We start from the raw sequence: 16,192 nt of genomic DNA on the forward strand, positions 1-16,192 counted from the left end.
CCTTTTCAAGGTTTAGCTACTTGTTTCTGTAATCTTGAGTAAGTCACCCTAATTCTCCTGGCCTTCAGCTATTTCTTTTATGAAAATTATAAAGTTAACGAGTTGGACTAGATGATTTCTAAAATAGTTTCCAGCTTTAATTACTCTGGCCTTCCCATATTTACAGTGTGAGTTTGTGCTATATTTGCTAGAATACAGTTCTTCTTTCTTGATTGCTTTGCCTAACTGGTAATAGTGCATATGGCGGCGTTTGTCCCTCTAGTCGGCGAGGCTCTGGCCTGGGCAAAAGAGGAGCGGCTGAAGCTCGCCGACAGGAGAAGATGGCGGACCCTGACAGCAACCAGGATGGAGTGAACTCATCCGCTGCGCGCACAGATGAACCTCCACAAGGAGCAGCAGGTAGGCATGACAGCTATGGCCTGCATCATCTCTGCCATGCCACCCAAAATGCAGGGTGGAGATGGGTGGGCAATTAAGGGGAATAGTTTAGGGTATTGTTTTCTGTTATTTTAGCATTAAAGTGTTATCATGTGCCACTAAAAATTGTTTAAATGTGTTCTGATTATATGGAAAGATTAGTATGGGTTGAAAGGTGATATGGGAAGGCTTATGATCTAACACTTAGGAACTTTTAAGTCCAAAGTAATAGCATTTTTTAAAATACATATGCTAATTAGTGAAACAACAGGCTTCTGGTTTTTTTTTTTTTTTTTTTTTTGGTTTGTTTGTTTGTTTGTTTGTTTTTTTGCTGGGGAGGTGTGGAGTGTTCAGTGTATATATATTTTTTACTTGCAACTTTTTTTCCAGGTACTACATTATAATTATTTTTCATTTGAACCTCAATACCCATTTATGAAAATAACTTAAAATTTTAATTTTCCCTTTTCCAGATTTCAAATCATAATACATCAGTTAATAGTTGTTAATCCTTTTTTATTAAACTTAAAAATTAATGCACTAATGAACAATATCTCAATTTTTTTTTTTTTTTTATTCCTGGTAGACACTGAGAAGTTATTTTGTGTAAAATGTGTGATTCAGCACTAGTAGAGTGTGCTCAGTAATTTTAGATCTAGGAATTCACAAAAAAAAGCCAGTAACAAGGGGTGAATTTTCATTTTATTTTTTCATTTTATTTGTGTGTATGTGTTTTAGACATTTATGATATAGTCTTGATGCTGTTTGTGTAGCATTGGTCAGATTTTGCTTTGTGAAGTGAACATAATTTTGCTATGGTATTTTCTCAGAAACATTGATGCCCATACATTAAATTTTATTCTTAGCATATTCTGAATTTTCAGTTAAGCTATTTCACCCCCAAACTTCATAACCATTTGAATATGTACTTAGTTTTATGTTTTTGTTGAGATGAGTCTCTTGAGTTCTCACTTATTTGATAGCAGAAATAGTTAGATATTATCACTTGAATATTTTTGCTAGAATTATTTTGACCAGTGTATATCTTATAAAGATATCTTTACTAGAAGTTATCTGTTGAGAAAATTTCTAAATACAGATATATTCCATCCATTTTAACATATAATGGAGGCTTGTTTCATGCATTTTTAGTTTCAAGCCTGAAGATGGAAGCAAGAGGAACCTTACAGAAAACCAGTTGCTCTTATTCAAATTCTAATTTCTAATAAAATACAATATTGTGTTTTTTGATATAATGCAAGCAAAATTATGTCCTCTAAAATATGACATGACATGACTTTTAAGGTTGGAATTAGCCATATTCTCCTACAGAGGGTTCTATTATATTGATAAAGTACTGCATATATACTTTTCCAAAGACCACATTTATTGTAAGTATTTTAGCATTTTAGTATTGTTATTTTTAGTATTGTTATTCACAGATAAGGATGAATCTATAGATGATTATTGTGGAGCCAGTGGAGCCTACATATATATGAGACTAATGGAAATACTGTCCCCTTAACTTTGATAATGTAGGCAAAGTGGACAAGTTATTAGATATCTGTGCCTTAGTTTACCCAATTTGTCAAATGGATGATATATTTGCAAGTGTGATATAAAAATAGCAAACATGCAGTATACATTTTGTAAAAGATCTCTTTCAACTATTTAGAAATTTCTATTTTCTATAATAATAAAAATGAAACTTTAGATTTTTCTGTGTAAGCCCTCCACCCACTACCACCCCCAACAGCTGATTTCTTCATTTTGCTTTGTTTTATTACCATTCCACAGTTGAAAAGATGGCTTCCCTTTCACCCAGCTTTTAACTACCCTGTGTCTTAATGGTACTTAAAATGGTTTTAATTTCTTTGGTAAATGTGTTTGGGTCTATACTGTGTCTTCCAAATTAGAATATTTGGAGTTCTCTGTTGTTTCACTTAGCCACAAACTACAGAATGTTCCAAGTCCTTTCTTTGTTAGTATCTATTATTAGCTTGCCAGATAATTACAATCAAGGTTGAGAGAAAATTTGAGGAATTTCAAAACTGCTGCTCTAAGAATTTGAGTAAGATTAAGATTATATTCGGTCTTTTGTTCTTTTTGTTTATGGTCCATTTTAAATTTGAGATAGCCCTTTTTGTTTCTGACCCAGACCACAACAGGGGATCTATTTCCAGTTCCTCCAAAATCTTTAAACTTTATGGGGTTCCTTTAGCCATTAGAACTCTACTTAGGTATCCATCATATGAGCTAATAAACTTTTGTTACTCTTGCCAAATCTTAAAATGAAAAAAAACAAAATAGCAAAAACACTAGGAAATTTCACACACACACACACACATACACACACACACACACACACACACATTCTTTCTCTCTCTCTTTCTCTCTCTCTCTCTCTCTCTCTCTCTCTCTCTCATATGTGTATATGTATATCTGTTATTAGGGCAAGAGAAGAAAGTGAATTAGATTTTTGCACGTCCAGTTTGCTTACTTGCCTTCTTTATAATGTGTGACCAAAGGTAAAGAAATATTTATTATCTCTATTTCTTATTCTTTTATCTTTTCTTATAGTCCTCAAAGTAAATGATTGCTTTTATGACTACATCAAGGTATATAGTACTAGTGTTTATCACAGCTACTGATATCCATGTTCCAGAATTTCAATTATATCCTAGGTAGTAGCCTTTTAGTTTTTAAAACAAACATCATATGATAAATTTGAATAGCTTCATGTACATTTATGTGCATATGCCTTTTGAGAATTTAATCATAATATCTTCATGATACCATAAAAATCTGTTCACAGGCAAGGAGAACAAAATAAGTAAACATTAAGGTACTATAAAGAGCAATATAGAACTTTGAGCAACTTCCCTTGCTTTTTCAGCATTTTATAGATTATCACCTAGGAAATAAATTTTTGCACTCACACCTGGAAAGTAGCTCCATTTCCTCTAATCTTTTATTTCAGCTAGAATATTCATAAGGTAGGCAACAATAAAATGATTGTCTTTTCCTCCATCCTAAAGTCAGCATTTAGTAATTTTAGTCCATATATAACACAGCAAATTTGTAAAGGGACAATCTCTTCCCAACTGCTGACCTATCATGAGTATTAAGGATCTATGGATCATTAGCTGCAGAGAAGAAAGTAAAGTTGAAAGCAATATCTTTGTTAAGAAATAGAACATTGGACAAGGAAAGTACTTAGTACATCACTATCAGTATAGTATTACCATACTTTATTGATAGGCTCTTAAAGTTGTGAAATTGGGTATACTCTCAGAATGACTTCTTACATGTTTTGAAATATTGGTGTACTTTTTCATTACAATATATAGTTTAAAGTTTTTTTCTGATGCAGTTGAAACCTTCTTACAAATAATATAAAAAGTGCTACTTTTCCTTTTTTGTAAGGTGGGGTTGGGGTTGGGTTGGAGGTTAGCTGGAGGTTAGATGGGGATAAGGGGAAGGGTTTCAGTGGAGGCTTCTTTCATTGATGCAGATTATTGGTAAGAACTCCACTGTAACCAGTAGTCTTAGAAAGCTGCATTGGATACTAAGGTTAGAGCTGAAATAGCTTTTCTCTCAGTTCTTTCTTAATCTAGGTAATTTATCCACTTTATAATTTTTCAAAATAATTATTGATGATCATACATAGAGTCAAAGAATCCAAAAAGTGAATTTTTGAGTAGTCTTAAATGGTAGCCATATACATACACTTTCTTCCTCTCACTATCAGGAACAACATTGTTGTCTAAGCTTGTTGGTTCTTAAGATTTAATATTACCAGCTATAAGTGGTCTTTGTTTATGTGCTTGTACTGTTTTCTTTCTCTCTTTCTCTCTTTCTCTCTCTCTCTCTCTCTCTCTCTTTCTCTCTTTCTCTTTCTCTCTTTCTCTCTTTCTCTCTTTCTCTCTTTCTCTCTTTCTCTCTCTCTTTCTCTCTTTCTCTCTTTCTCTCTTTCTCTCTTTCTCTCTCTCTTCTCTCTTTCTCTCTTTCTCTTTCTCTCTTCTCTCTTTCTCTCTCTCTTCTCTCTTTCTCTCTCTCTTTCTCTCTTTCTTTCTCTTCTCTCTTTCTCTCTCTCTCTTTCTCTCTCTCTCTCTCTCTTTTCTTTCTCTCTTTCTCTTTCTCTCTCTCTTTCTCTCTCTCTCTCTTTCTCTCTCTCTCTCTTCTTTCTTTCTCTCTCTTTCTCTCTCTCTCTCCCTTCCTATTTAGTCATTTCATGTTCTTGCATTAATATTTAATTCTAAAGCATAAGTTTTTATCGCATAGGCAAGGCTTTTCTCCTGATAAAATGAAATATTTGATTTTGTATTAAGCAAACATGAAAATAATTTGAATCTTGTGGCATTTTGGTTTCCTATATTTTGTCTTTAAAAAATTTATCCTTCACTGTTTACAATTTGTGTACTTTTCTTTTTAAAAAAAATAGCAACATTCTTCCTAATAGATACACCTGCTAATTTTAGAACTAAACTTGAAAGCAATTCAGGTATGTGGCTTCAGATGTGCTGGATGATATGTGATCTGAGGTAGACCAGGTGCAAAGGGCTTGCTTTTATTTTCAAGGAGAAGATGTGAGGAAATGTAAGCAACTAGTTTTACAAGTACAGGTCCCTCTCCTGCTATGTTTCATAATAAATTTGAATTTTTATTGGGTGATTCTGAATTGGTTGCCAGATTGGCATTTGTGGTTTTAGGATTTTCCTGAGTAGATGAGCTATTGTGTTTAGTTTAAGTCTTGAGGTGGACATTTGCTATATTTCCAATAGTGTTTTACTAGTGAAAGGTTGTAGTAATGTATGTATCAGTACCTTCATCCTGAAGATTCAGTCTTCTCACAATGTGGAAATAGAGAAATCATTTTGTCTACCAGGACTAGAGTCCAGGAAGTTTGATGAACAAAGACTTCCTAGAAGGCACATCACTTTGGAGGAGCATTTCCCCAAAATATCAATTTCTGGTGCTACTATTTCTGAATGCTGCCTTGGAAGGTCGGTCCTCTGATTTAACATCATCCCAGTCTTATCAGTCTTGTCTGAGTTGAGTTTGAGCAGTCGAATCCAGGACAAGATTTCATTCAGGAACAGTTTCAGAGAGACCTGCTTTGGGCCCGCTGAGAGGGACTCGTGGACGACCTGGAGAGGCCGCGCTTTGGTGCTCACGCTGTAACAGAACACACACTGCGAAGGCTGGCTCCTCCTTTGACCACCAGAGGACACAGTGCTCAGCTTTGAGGGCAGAGAAGTGACTGACTCACCATGATCCCTTGTGATCTGTTAAAACTTTTTTTTAAAGAGAAGCCAATCATACGGTGATTAAGTAATCCTCCCCCCTCCCCCTTTTTTTTTTCTTCTTTCCAGCTTCTAGTTCTGTTGCTGGGGCTGTAGGCATGACCACCTCTGGTGAGAGTGAGTCAGATGATTCAGAGATGGGAAGACTGCAAGGTAAAAACAAGACAGTTATTGGGCTTACAAGAAACTACTGGTAAATCCACAAACCATTGGTTCTGGTTCTAACTTTTGGTTCCTGAAATTCATTCAGACAGCTTCATTTGTTATGCACTTTTATCATCTGAACATGTTTCTTCTAACTATGTCTACACTTCGGAGAAATGGGTCCTTCTCTGTAGAGACTTGAGGATTTTGAAGTATAAGAAGAAACATCTGCCTCTATTATTTCTAGTGTGGAACTAGGAAAGTATTGTTAGTGAAGGTTTTGCATAGTTGGTATTTATATTGTTTATGGAAAAATACAGGATTCTTTGGCTGATTTATTTTTTTGGTGGTGGAGGTGGTGGTGGTGGTGGTGGTGGTGGTATGGTGGTGGTGGTGGTGGTGGTGGTGGTAGTAGTTTATTTACCGTGTGCTTTATTTTAGTCTTCAATTTTGTATATATAGGAATCAGTCTGAAAATATATTACACCTGTATTTATTAGAATGTAATAGTCTCTATTGGGACAAGTCTATGTAGCTGTAATAGTTGTAATAAGTCTTTTATGACTTATCTTTAAAGGGGGAAAATGTCAAAGCAGTTAAGTTAAACTATAATGTTTTTTAACTCATGTGCCAATATCACAGTAATATAAGTATAATAATGTATGTACATATTTAGATGTTGACTTATTCCTTTTCTAGTTTCTCATTACAGCATATTTGTACCGTTTTTTAAAAGAAGTAGACAATCAAGAAAAGAGTTCAAATATATTAAATTAATTTTTATAGTATGTTCATTCTTTGAAATCATCTTTGGCGGTCAGTTTAATAGAACATATCTAATGCTACTGGTGCCTTTTTATTTTTTTATTTTTTTAAGTGTTTTTAATTCTTTAAACTTGACAGAAGACTTGCCCTAATATGGATTCTTTTCAACAGTAGAGTTATAACAGCTCTCCAATCTACTCTCACAAGAAGCATATTATTTGTAAAATAGTTTAGCCTTGTAGCTTGTGAGAATTCCTTAAAGAATTTAAGACGCTGAACATCTTGACTATTCCAGCTTTTGTGAGTCATGCATCTTGTTTGCCATTTTTAATTTCACCAGATGCATAAATCACTTGAGGATTTCTCCTCCAAATTGTTAAAATGGTGGTGTGCTGACTTGCACTTTAAAAAAAATGACATAACAAAAATGAAATTAGGACTCAAGCTGATTTTGAAAATGTACCTATTTGGGATCTGTTTGGGAACATGATCCTGAATCACTGACAGCACTGACTTTCATTTATTTATTTATTTATTTTTATTTTTATTTTTATTTTTTTTTACTGTTTTGGTATAAAATGGGTAAATTAAAGAAACAAGGGTCTTAAAGTGTAAAGGTTGTATTGACAGTTTTAATGTAGGATCTGTAATTTACGAATCAGTAATCATCATGTAAAATTGTGTTAGAAATTTTTGTGTATGATCAGTTGCATTAAGCCAGCTCATAATTTTCTTTTCTCTTTGTTTTTGTTTTGTTCTTTTTGTTTTTGTTTTTATTTTATTTTATTTTATTTTTATTATTTTGTTTTATTTTGTTTTTGTGTGTGTGTGTATGTGTTTTGTTTTGTTTTGTTTTGTTTTTTAGCTCTGTTAGAGGCTAGGGGTCTTCCTCCTCACCTGTTCGGCCCTCTTGGTCCTCGGATGTCACAACTTTTCCACAGGACAATTGGAAGTGGAGCTAGTAAGCCATAGTTTTAAATTAGTTCTCCCCTCCAAACCCTTATTAGTTTAGTGTTAATTCAATTAGTTAGTTGTTAAACTTAGCCTGTTTCTAAAACAATTCATTTGTTATCAGCAAATGTTAACTTATAGGGCTATCATTTAACACTATGTTTTCAGACTTTCATATATTTTAAAATCATGTTAATAATATATCTGGAGGGTTATATCTTGGGGTTATGTCAGATGAATTTGTGATAGGTGGAATGATAAAATTGATCTATTTAAGTTATGTTTGGTGATGTGCATATACAATAGCTTACAATATTTGTATTTACATACAGATTTGAACTTTTAAAGTCTTTTATCTGTTATGTGTAAATCTATTTTAAAGATTTTTTTTTTTGCAAGTTACAGACACATTTCTGTGTTGTCTTAGAATGAGGGAGTACTAAGTCTTAAACTTACAGCTGAAAATGTTTTGAACCATGAATCATTTTACGCGTTTTACAGAATCCTAGCTTTAGTGCTCTTAAAAAATAGCATTTTTGTTAAAATGATATCCAAACACATTATTTTGTCTATAGAAATTGAGAATCTTTTGAGGTAACATCAGAATATGTTAAACCTTAAAGACACATAATGACAGTAATCTGTTAAATATTTCTAGTTATTTGTTCTTAAAGTAAAATAAAATAAAGATGTATGTGTGGTGGGTGTGGGTGTGTGTGGTATTAGGACAAGTGTTAAGTTTATATTTTTGAAGTCTTTTTAGTTTTTAGTTTGTCCTGATATAAAAAAAAAAATTAGATCTGGAGCCCAGATTCTATTATCAAAAAATCTATAAGAAAAGTTTTGGGGTTCTCATGTCCCTTAGAACTAGCCCATTATCTAAATTCTTTATTTCATTTCCTAAAGAAATATTTGTCCAATATAAGAATTTCATAAACATGGGGAAGAAAGCCTACTATCACTGTGCCTTCTTGTGATGCAGAATCTTGGCAGGAACAGACTTGGAAAATGAGATGAGGTGTTAAAAGAGTCTTGTCTCACCTGGGAAAAACTGCCTTGGCTCTTTGGTATGAGCTCTGGTGTGCTGTACACAAGTGTTGATGCAGGGGCTAGCTGATCAGAGGGTCTCCCTGCTTGCTGGTAGTACTGTGGTAGTTGTATTTCATTCATAGGTTGTGATTAGCACACAAGCTCTATAATTGGCTCCATTTGTGAATTGAGTGATCTGAGGCACAGAAAAGTGAGTGACTTGTCCAAGCTTTCATGGATTGCAGCCCACACCTTAATAAGAAAATCTTTGTATTAGGCAATACTGTTTTTACACGGTCACGTTTCTTAATCTCATCCTATATTGAAATAAATACTGTCTTTTAAAGAAATAATTGTGATCCTGTCCTTTTAATGCCAGTCTTCTAGGAATTTTTTAAAAATCATTGCAATATAAACTTTAGTATTTTATCACTTGTATAGGCTCAGGATCAGAAATTAGGTCTTGATAAGTCTAAATCCAGCCTTGTGACCACTATGACTGTTTTCTGCTACCAGAGGCCCTTATGTGCAGTGTCTGTTATGAGGGAAGAAGCAAGGTATCTCCAGAAACAGTAACTGTCAACATATTAATGTGAAAGGGTTACCTTATCTGGAACTTATAGCATCATAGTACACATTTTTTAAAGGTTGGCAGTAATCAATGGGCTTTCCCAGTTGTTTAAAGGCTCACTGTATGCATATTCTTTACTACTTTTCTGGCATATTACTTGATTACTAAAATTACTTTTAGTTGCAGTCATAATGTCCAGATCCATTCTTGAATTCTAGCATGAAGCTAATAACTGAAATTTAGACACTTGAAGGTTTTATAAGGCACTTTATTTTATTTGATCCTTATAATCATCCTGTGTTGTAGGGTCTCTAGGTATTCTCATCTTACAGATGAGGAAATGGAAGGCTAGAGAGTGTCATTGACTTGTCCGTGGTTGCCCAGCTAGTAAATGTTAGATATGAGATTGGAACTTTCCTGGGAACCCAAGAGCTTAGAATCCCAGCTTGTTCATGACCCTGGTAGGCATCTGGGATGAGATCAACTTTCTCTAGTCCTCCATTTCTTCATTTGGAACATGAACTTGTAATGTTGGTAACATCTATGGTCTTATTCCTCCCAGACCAGCACTGTCTCCACTAGGCCTCCCACTTTTCAAGTTTATTGATAAAGAAGGAAAGAGCAAATTCCGTTGTATAGAAAGGTTCATATTAAAAATATGTACTCTTGAAGGGAAGTGATAAGAAGAAAAATGTCACTAGCCTTGATTGTACATTGTAATTTGATTTGGACTAGATAACGACCTAAAACTTAGATGGTTTTCTCCTTATGATGCCTTTTTTACAGTGGAATTTAAAGGAAAAAAAAGAAGGTGCCCTGATTCATTATGTCACTAACTCTATTTAGTGCTTTTTAGGTTCTCACCTTTACAGATCAATGCTTATATAACAAATTCATTCTGCCTAGGTCCTAACAACTCTTACTATTTCCCTTTTTGTTACAATTTGAAACCAAATGGAATTTTAGAGAATTGTTGAATTTCTCTTAAGATGTCAGTGCAACACTTTTTGGTGCAATAAAATATCTAGCTTTATAAATAATGCTTTCTTTACAATATTTCTTTTTCTTTCAGAGCTTGTTAGTCCTATATGCAAAAGAACAATCAGGGAAAATTCAAGGTTCTGCACTAATAGAGCAGCTGTAGTTAAGTCCCTATTTATTCCATAAGGTTGAAAATCTAATTGAAATGCTTCAGATTTGAATTTAATGCCAGCTTTTTGAGTCTTTTTTTTTAATCTAATAGAATATCACCTGTTTATAGATTCCCTTAAGGCCAAATATATATTAGATTTGTAGAATTTTCTGTTTGGCACTGTTTTTCATACAAAAAAAGGAAGTAAAAAAAATTTATATACAGATATATTAAAGCATAGAAAACATCTGGACCATATTGGAATCATTTTGGGGTCTTAGAAGTTGTGTAGTTCACCAATAATTATTTAGCAGTTCTTTATATATATTGATCTGTGGTATAGAGATGGTGTGTTTCTTTTTTTGTTTTAGTTTAAACCAAAAGAGGAAGAACAAGTGCTCTTTCACACTTTTTTTATACCAAGGAATTTTATAAAAGACTTTTTTTATACCAAGGAATTAATGGTTCCTTAAATGTAAAGCAAGGTTCTTTTTCTTCTATAGGTTCTAAGGCCCAGCAGCTTCTACAAGGACTACAAGCTACTGATGAAAGTCAGCAGCTTCAGGCAGTGATTGAGATGTGTCAATTGTTGGTCATGGGAAATGAGGAGACGTTGGGAGGGTTTCCAGTAAAAAGTGTGGTTCCAGCTTTGGTAAGGATGATAGGATTTTGGTCGGGTTTTAAAGTGGTTTTTTGTGTCATTACCATAATTATCTTTTTCTTTGCTAAAGCCTTCTACATATTTCTACCATTTTATTTATTGAAATAGTAGTTGACATTTATATGGTATTTTAAGGTTTATAGAATGCATTTATTTATATTATCTCCTTGAAGCCTGACAGCTATGGGGTGAAGTAGCTACTACAGGTAAATGTTCAGAGATCAGGAGACTGAGGCTTGGGACTGAAGGGATTTGACTATAGTCACCGATATTTATGATGTGCAAAGGATAATTAAAACCCCAGTTTAGAACTCTATCCACTATACCACACCAACTACTACAATAAATTGAAAATTTATTATTTGTTGATATTTAATAGAACACAGGATAGGGATGTGCTTTTGTGGAGTGACAGATGGACTAGCTTTTCCCTCATCCTTTCAAGAGTATTCTGATTACGAGTGACAGCACAGCTAATAATCTGGCTGGCTGATCTTTTTGGGTGGCCGGTACAGATTGTACCTCAATTCAAACCCTGGCTCTGATGCTTTCTATTTGTGGGCGGGTGACTGAACATCTCTGAGCCTTTATTTCTTATCTGTAAGATCAAGGGTTTGGGTTGGGTTTAATAGCTTCTAGAAATCCTTCCCACTGTAGATTTATAATCTTATGGAATGGGTCACCTTTTCATTTTGTGTCTGTTTTAGAAGGGGTAGCATTGGACCGCTTTTTGTATTTTGAATGGCACTAGCTGTTTCCTGTGTTTCATGCTATTACTTGGAGGGGTGGATTACTTTTCCACATATCTTAGGTGTTCACACCCTGTGATTCTACCTTTATCTCTTGTTTCTGACTCAAATTATTCTCCTTAACATCATTCTAGTATAATTTGTTATTGTCTCTTGTGTAGTCTGTGGCCATAGGCTTTTAATTGGTCTTTCTGCTCCATGCACATTGCGGCTAATCCACAGATGTGATCTTGTTACTTTACTGTTCAGAAATCTTTGGATTACTTTCCATTGCCTGTTCAAGTCTGAACTTTTTTTTCCCCTATGCTTGGCATTTGACCCCCCTCCCAATCCAGCACATTCTGTCTTCTTGTGCATAGTTGGGCTGTTTGTTACCTATGGCTCTGCTTTCTATCTGCAGTATCTGACGTAGATCTCTTGTCCTTCCCTAATTTTGTGTTGATATTCTACATTCTTAATTTATCATGAGATAGTGGGAAAGCACATTGATATTTGGAGTGTCTTTTTATCTGTTATGTTTAAAATGTTTGTAATGCCAAAAATATTAAGGCAACCAGATTTTATTATTCATCATAATGTTGAATGCCTACATCAAGAAAATATCCTTCAAGTTACCACTTAGGTTCAGGTTTATAACAATTCATTATTCTAATATGGTAATTATATTTATATTTTTCTATACTTGTATGCTATCATACTAAATGAGCTAAAATCACGTGGCTAGTATAAGATATGAGTTACCCACATGCTGTCCATTTCCTTCAGGGCATTTGTTTGATATACTTATGTATTATTCAGTTAAAAAAAAATGGAGATTTTGTTTGCTCTAGTATCTACCTATATCTTAGAACTTGGTCCCCAATTTCAGGAATTAAAGGTGTTAAATCAGTAGATATGAGGACAGTAGTATTGGATTTACTATGAAATCTGGAGGCAGTATGGTGCAGTAGGAAGAGGGCAAGAATTGGAATCAGGAAACTGGGGTGTGAATAATCTGGTTTGCCACTGACTACATATCTTGACCTTGGGCAAGTCACTTTATTTCTCTGTGCCTCAGTTTCCTCATCTGTAAAATGAGGGGGTTGGACTTGATGACCTGTAACTAAGGTCCCTTCCAGCTCTCAAGACCCCGTGAGAAATATCTTACACAATGGGTTGGCCCAAAAGCCTTGTCTTCTGTAATGAATTGTGAAGGCATTTTAAAAATACATTTCAATAGGAACAGCCTACTTATCTAGATATTAAAGAATTTAACTTGTATAGACCTGGACAGGTTCTTAACATGAAAATTTTGATCTAGGACAATTTGGCCTGCATGATAGCTTCAAAGTTTTATTGTTTAAATGGAGGAAAAAGAATTTTTGAGGGGTGGGTGTGTGTGTGTGTGTGTGTGTGTGTGTAACACCATTTCAGAAATTTAAAGAAATGTTTTCTTCACAGATAACACTGCTGCAGATGGAGCATAATTTTGATATTGTAAGTATGCAGAGTTTCTTTTTAAAACAGATCAATTCCAATTTAAAAGATAATGCATTGGGAGTGAGCTCTCAAATTTTTTTTTTTTTAGATGAATCATGCCTGTCGAGCCTTAACATACATGATGGAAGCACTTCCTAGATCATCTGCTGTGGTGGTAGATGCCATTCCTGTTTTTTTGGAAAAGGTAATTCCAAATTTTGATAAATTTTTGAAAAGCAAGTTCAAGAGAACTATGTAAAGAATTAAATTAGATTCTGTAAGTATTACATCAAAATGTGTATGTGTGTACATGGGCGCTCATCACCTGTCATTAGTCAAATTGATTTTGAAAAATACTTGACTATTCAGCATACCACTCATTCTATTTAGGGCATATTTTGTGAGATCACACATGAGGTACATACTTAATAATAATAACCTTATATTATGATTGTACCTTTTTTCAGTTTTGATAGATATAAAAATCTCATTAATATTTGTTTAAAGCTAAGCAGGTTGAGACAGTCATTTGATCAAGGTCATGAAGTGAGTTACTAAAGGATACTTTCATATGATCTATGTGTAGATCATATTTCTAGTCGGTCATATTTAAAAGACCCTTTTAAAAGATTTGCCTGGCAAATGTGTAATGGAAATTATAATTTCTTCCTGTTTCATTGCTTTAACATAAAAAATTTTCAAAAAGTGTTCTATTATATAACTAGAACTAGATTTTGGTAATTCATAAGTTTTGTTTTTCAGAGTAGTAGTCAAGAAGCAAGTAATTTGAATTGTGTAGAAAAAAATATATTCACTTTTTCCCCCAAAAAAATTGCTTGTAAAGATTATAGCTTCCTTAATTAATTTCCACCCACATAATATATGTATCCTTAGGAATTAGAGTGAGTCTTAACTAATATAATTTGTATGTTGTAGTTACAAGTGATTCAGTGTATTGATGTGGCAGAACAGGCTTTAACTGCCTTGGAGATGCTGTCGCGTAGACATAGCAAAGCCATTCTGCAGGCGGTAAGTATAGCTCCTCCCTCGTGTCCTGAATCTGATTTGTCTGTTGCCCAAAGAGTGGCATTTCTGACTGAATTAGTGAACACGTGGCCATTTGAAGATACTGTTGCTATTGATAAAGATTATTTCTACTCTTTAACAACATTCTGTATTGTAGGGAGGTTTGGCCGACTGCCTGCTCTATCTGGAGTTTTTCAGCATAAATGCCCAGAGAAATGCTCTAGCCATCGCAGCTAATTGCTGCCAGAGTATCACACCAGATGAATTTCACTTTGTGGCAGATTCCCTCCCCTTGCTTACCCAAAGGCTCACCCACCAGGTAAAAGAAAAAGAGTTATTTGTCATATTTATGCACTTGAAAAAAGATTTTTAAAATTGTCTATTTTCTCCATTTGATAAACAATTTAAGAATGTGTATCTTCTTATATTCTATCTTAGTACTGCTCTGTTTTACACAATTTTGGACTTGCACATCAAATTGAGATGAGGGTGGATATAAAAGAAGTATTCAAAAAATATGAGGTTTTATTTGTAAACATTGAGATTCATGGACATGTTTGGCATTTAGAAATTATTTGACTTATGGTAGGCACAATTAGTTTTGAAGTTAGCCTCTGTGATAGCTAGGTAGTGCAAGGGGTAGAGACCATCAACCCTGATGCTGGGAAGATTTGAATACAGATATTAAGTAACTATGTGACTCACCCTGGGCAAGTCACTTAATTTAACTTTGTAAGGCTCCATTTTCTCATTTATAAAATGGATATAAAAACAGCTACTTCTTTTTTATCAAATGAGGTGATTGTAAATGCTTTAGCCCACAACCTGGTGCATAGTAAGCCCTTCCATAAAGGTTATTTGGCTATTATTCCTATTGTGGATGTTATTGTTGTTGTTGTGGAGTGAAGAGGAAACAAATTTCTTTGATATAATTTTTATACCTTGTATCCAAAGGTTTTCCAAAAGTTTTTGAAATGAAATAGCTTGAACATAAATACTTTAAATAAATAAATAAATAAATAACCCTAAATTTCAATTTACATAGTACCTTTTTGGATAGTTCTTCTCTATAGCATCTTTGGTGCACATTGATTACTTAGGAAGAGATTCTTTTTCATTTTTAATAGATTGTTGGAATTCTTCAATAATTGTATTTGCTTTGTAAGCTACCTTTCTCTTGGGACCTTAAGTCCCTTTATCCAGGTAATTATGTTGAAAATAGTCATTGAGGTCATCCTGCCATCTAGGGGAGAGGGGGTTGGGGGAAGGAGGGTAAAAATTGGAACAATTGACAATTGTCAATGCTGTAAATTACCCATGCATATAACTTGTAAATTTTAAAAAAAAGAAGAGAAAATAGTCGATGAGCTCTCAATAAGAGCAAATGATGGCTTGCTTTAAAGATGCCATATTTAAGGACCATTGATATTAGTTGTCTGCTTGGTATTTTATAATAGTACTGATAGATATGTTAGTGGAACACTTTACACATAAATATATGTTTTTAAAATTAGTGTGAATTAGAATCCAAGAACGCGTTTATTCAACCTAATCTCAAGTTTTTTCCCTGCTTTTCTATTATATAGAGAATATAGAACTATATTTATTTTGTGAATCATGCAAATTCAACTATTTTTAGTTCTGGGTCAGTTTTTTGTTTTATTGTGTGGTTTTTTTTTTTTTTTTTTTTTGTTCACCTCTCTTCCATTTCAACTATAGATCTGGGGTATATCCCAGGTGATAGTCACTCTGAGCTTACCAACATTTAAGATTCTCTATATTCCTTTGCAATGGAAAAACTGACAGTTTCAGATTTGTTTAATATAATATTTAAGATTGCCTTTTGAAGGCAGTAATAAGGCATAATAACCTTTATACTTTTTGTTAATGAAAGAAAATAGTAATAAAGTTAATCACTCATTGTTTTAGAATATATATTAAGACTTTTAAAATACAGCTGATATGCTTTAATTACAATATATT

The 16,192-nt window shown here is 33.8% G+C and overlaps 1 protein-coding gene across 17 annotated transcripts in view; it reads left to right on the forward strand.

The window, feature by feature from the left end:
- TRIP12 (thyroid hormone receptor interactor 12) overlaps positions 1–16,192 on the forward strand; it is a 167,775-nt gene that overhangs the window by 98,742 nt on the left and 52,841 nt on the right. For 8 of the 17 annotated variants that reach the window (XM_031957866.1, XM_031957865.1, XM_031957872.1 and 5 more), the window contains 8 exons: positions 236–399; positions 5,793–5,876; positions 7,498–7,593; positions 10,819–10,967; positions 13,166–13,201; positions 13,293–13,388; positions 14,120–14,212; positions 14,367–14,528. In XM_031957866.1, the coding sequence (XP_031813726.1) occupies positions 236–399; positions 5,793–5,876; positions 7,498–7,593; positions 10,819–10,967; positions 13,166–13,201; positions 13,293–13,388; positions 14,120–14,212; positions 14,367–14,528 (880 nt within the window). The remainder of the gene's footprint in view (positions 1–235; positions 400–5,792; positions 5,877–7,497; positions 7,594–10,818; positions 10,968–13,165; positions 13,202–13,292; positions 13,389–14,119; positions 14,213–14,366; positions 14,529–16,192) is intronic. The other 9 variants (XM_031957879.1, XM_031957873.1, XM_031957875.1 and 6 more) reach the window with 3 other exon arrangements.

This window comes from Sarcophilus harrisii, chromosome 3 (genome assembly GCF_902635505.1).
Source record: "Sarcophilus harrisii chromosome 3, mSarHar1.11, whole genome shotgun sequence".
Classification (NCBI taxonomy): Eukaryota; Metazoa; Chordata; class Mammalia; order Dasyuromorphia; family Dasyuridae; genus Sarcophilus; species Sarcophilus harrisii.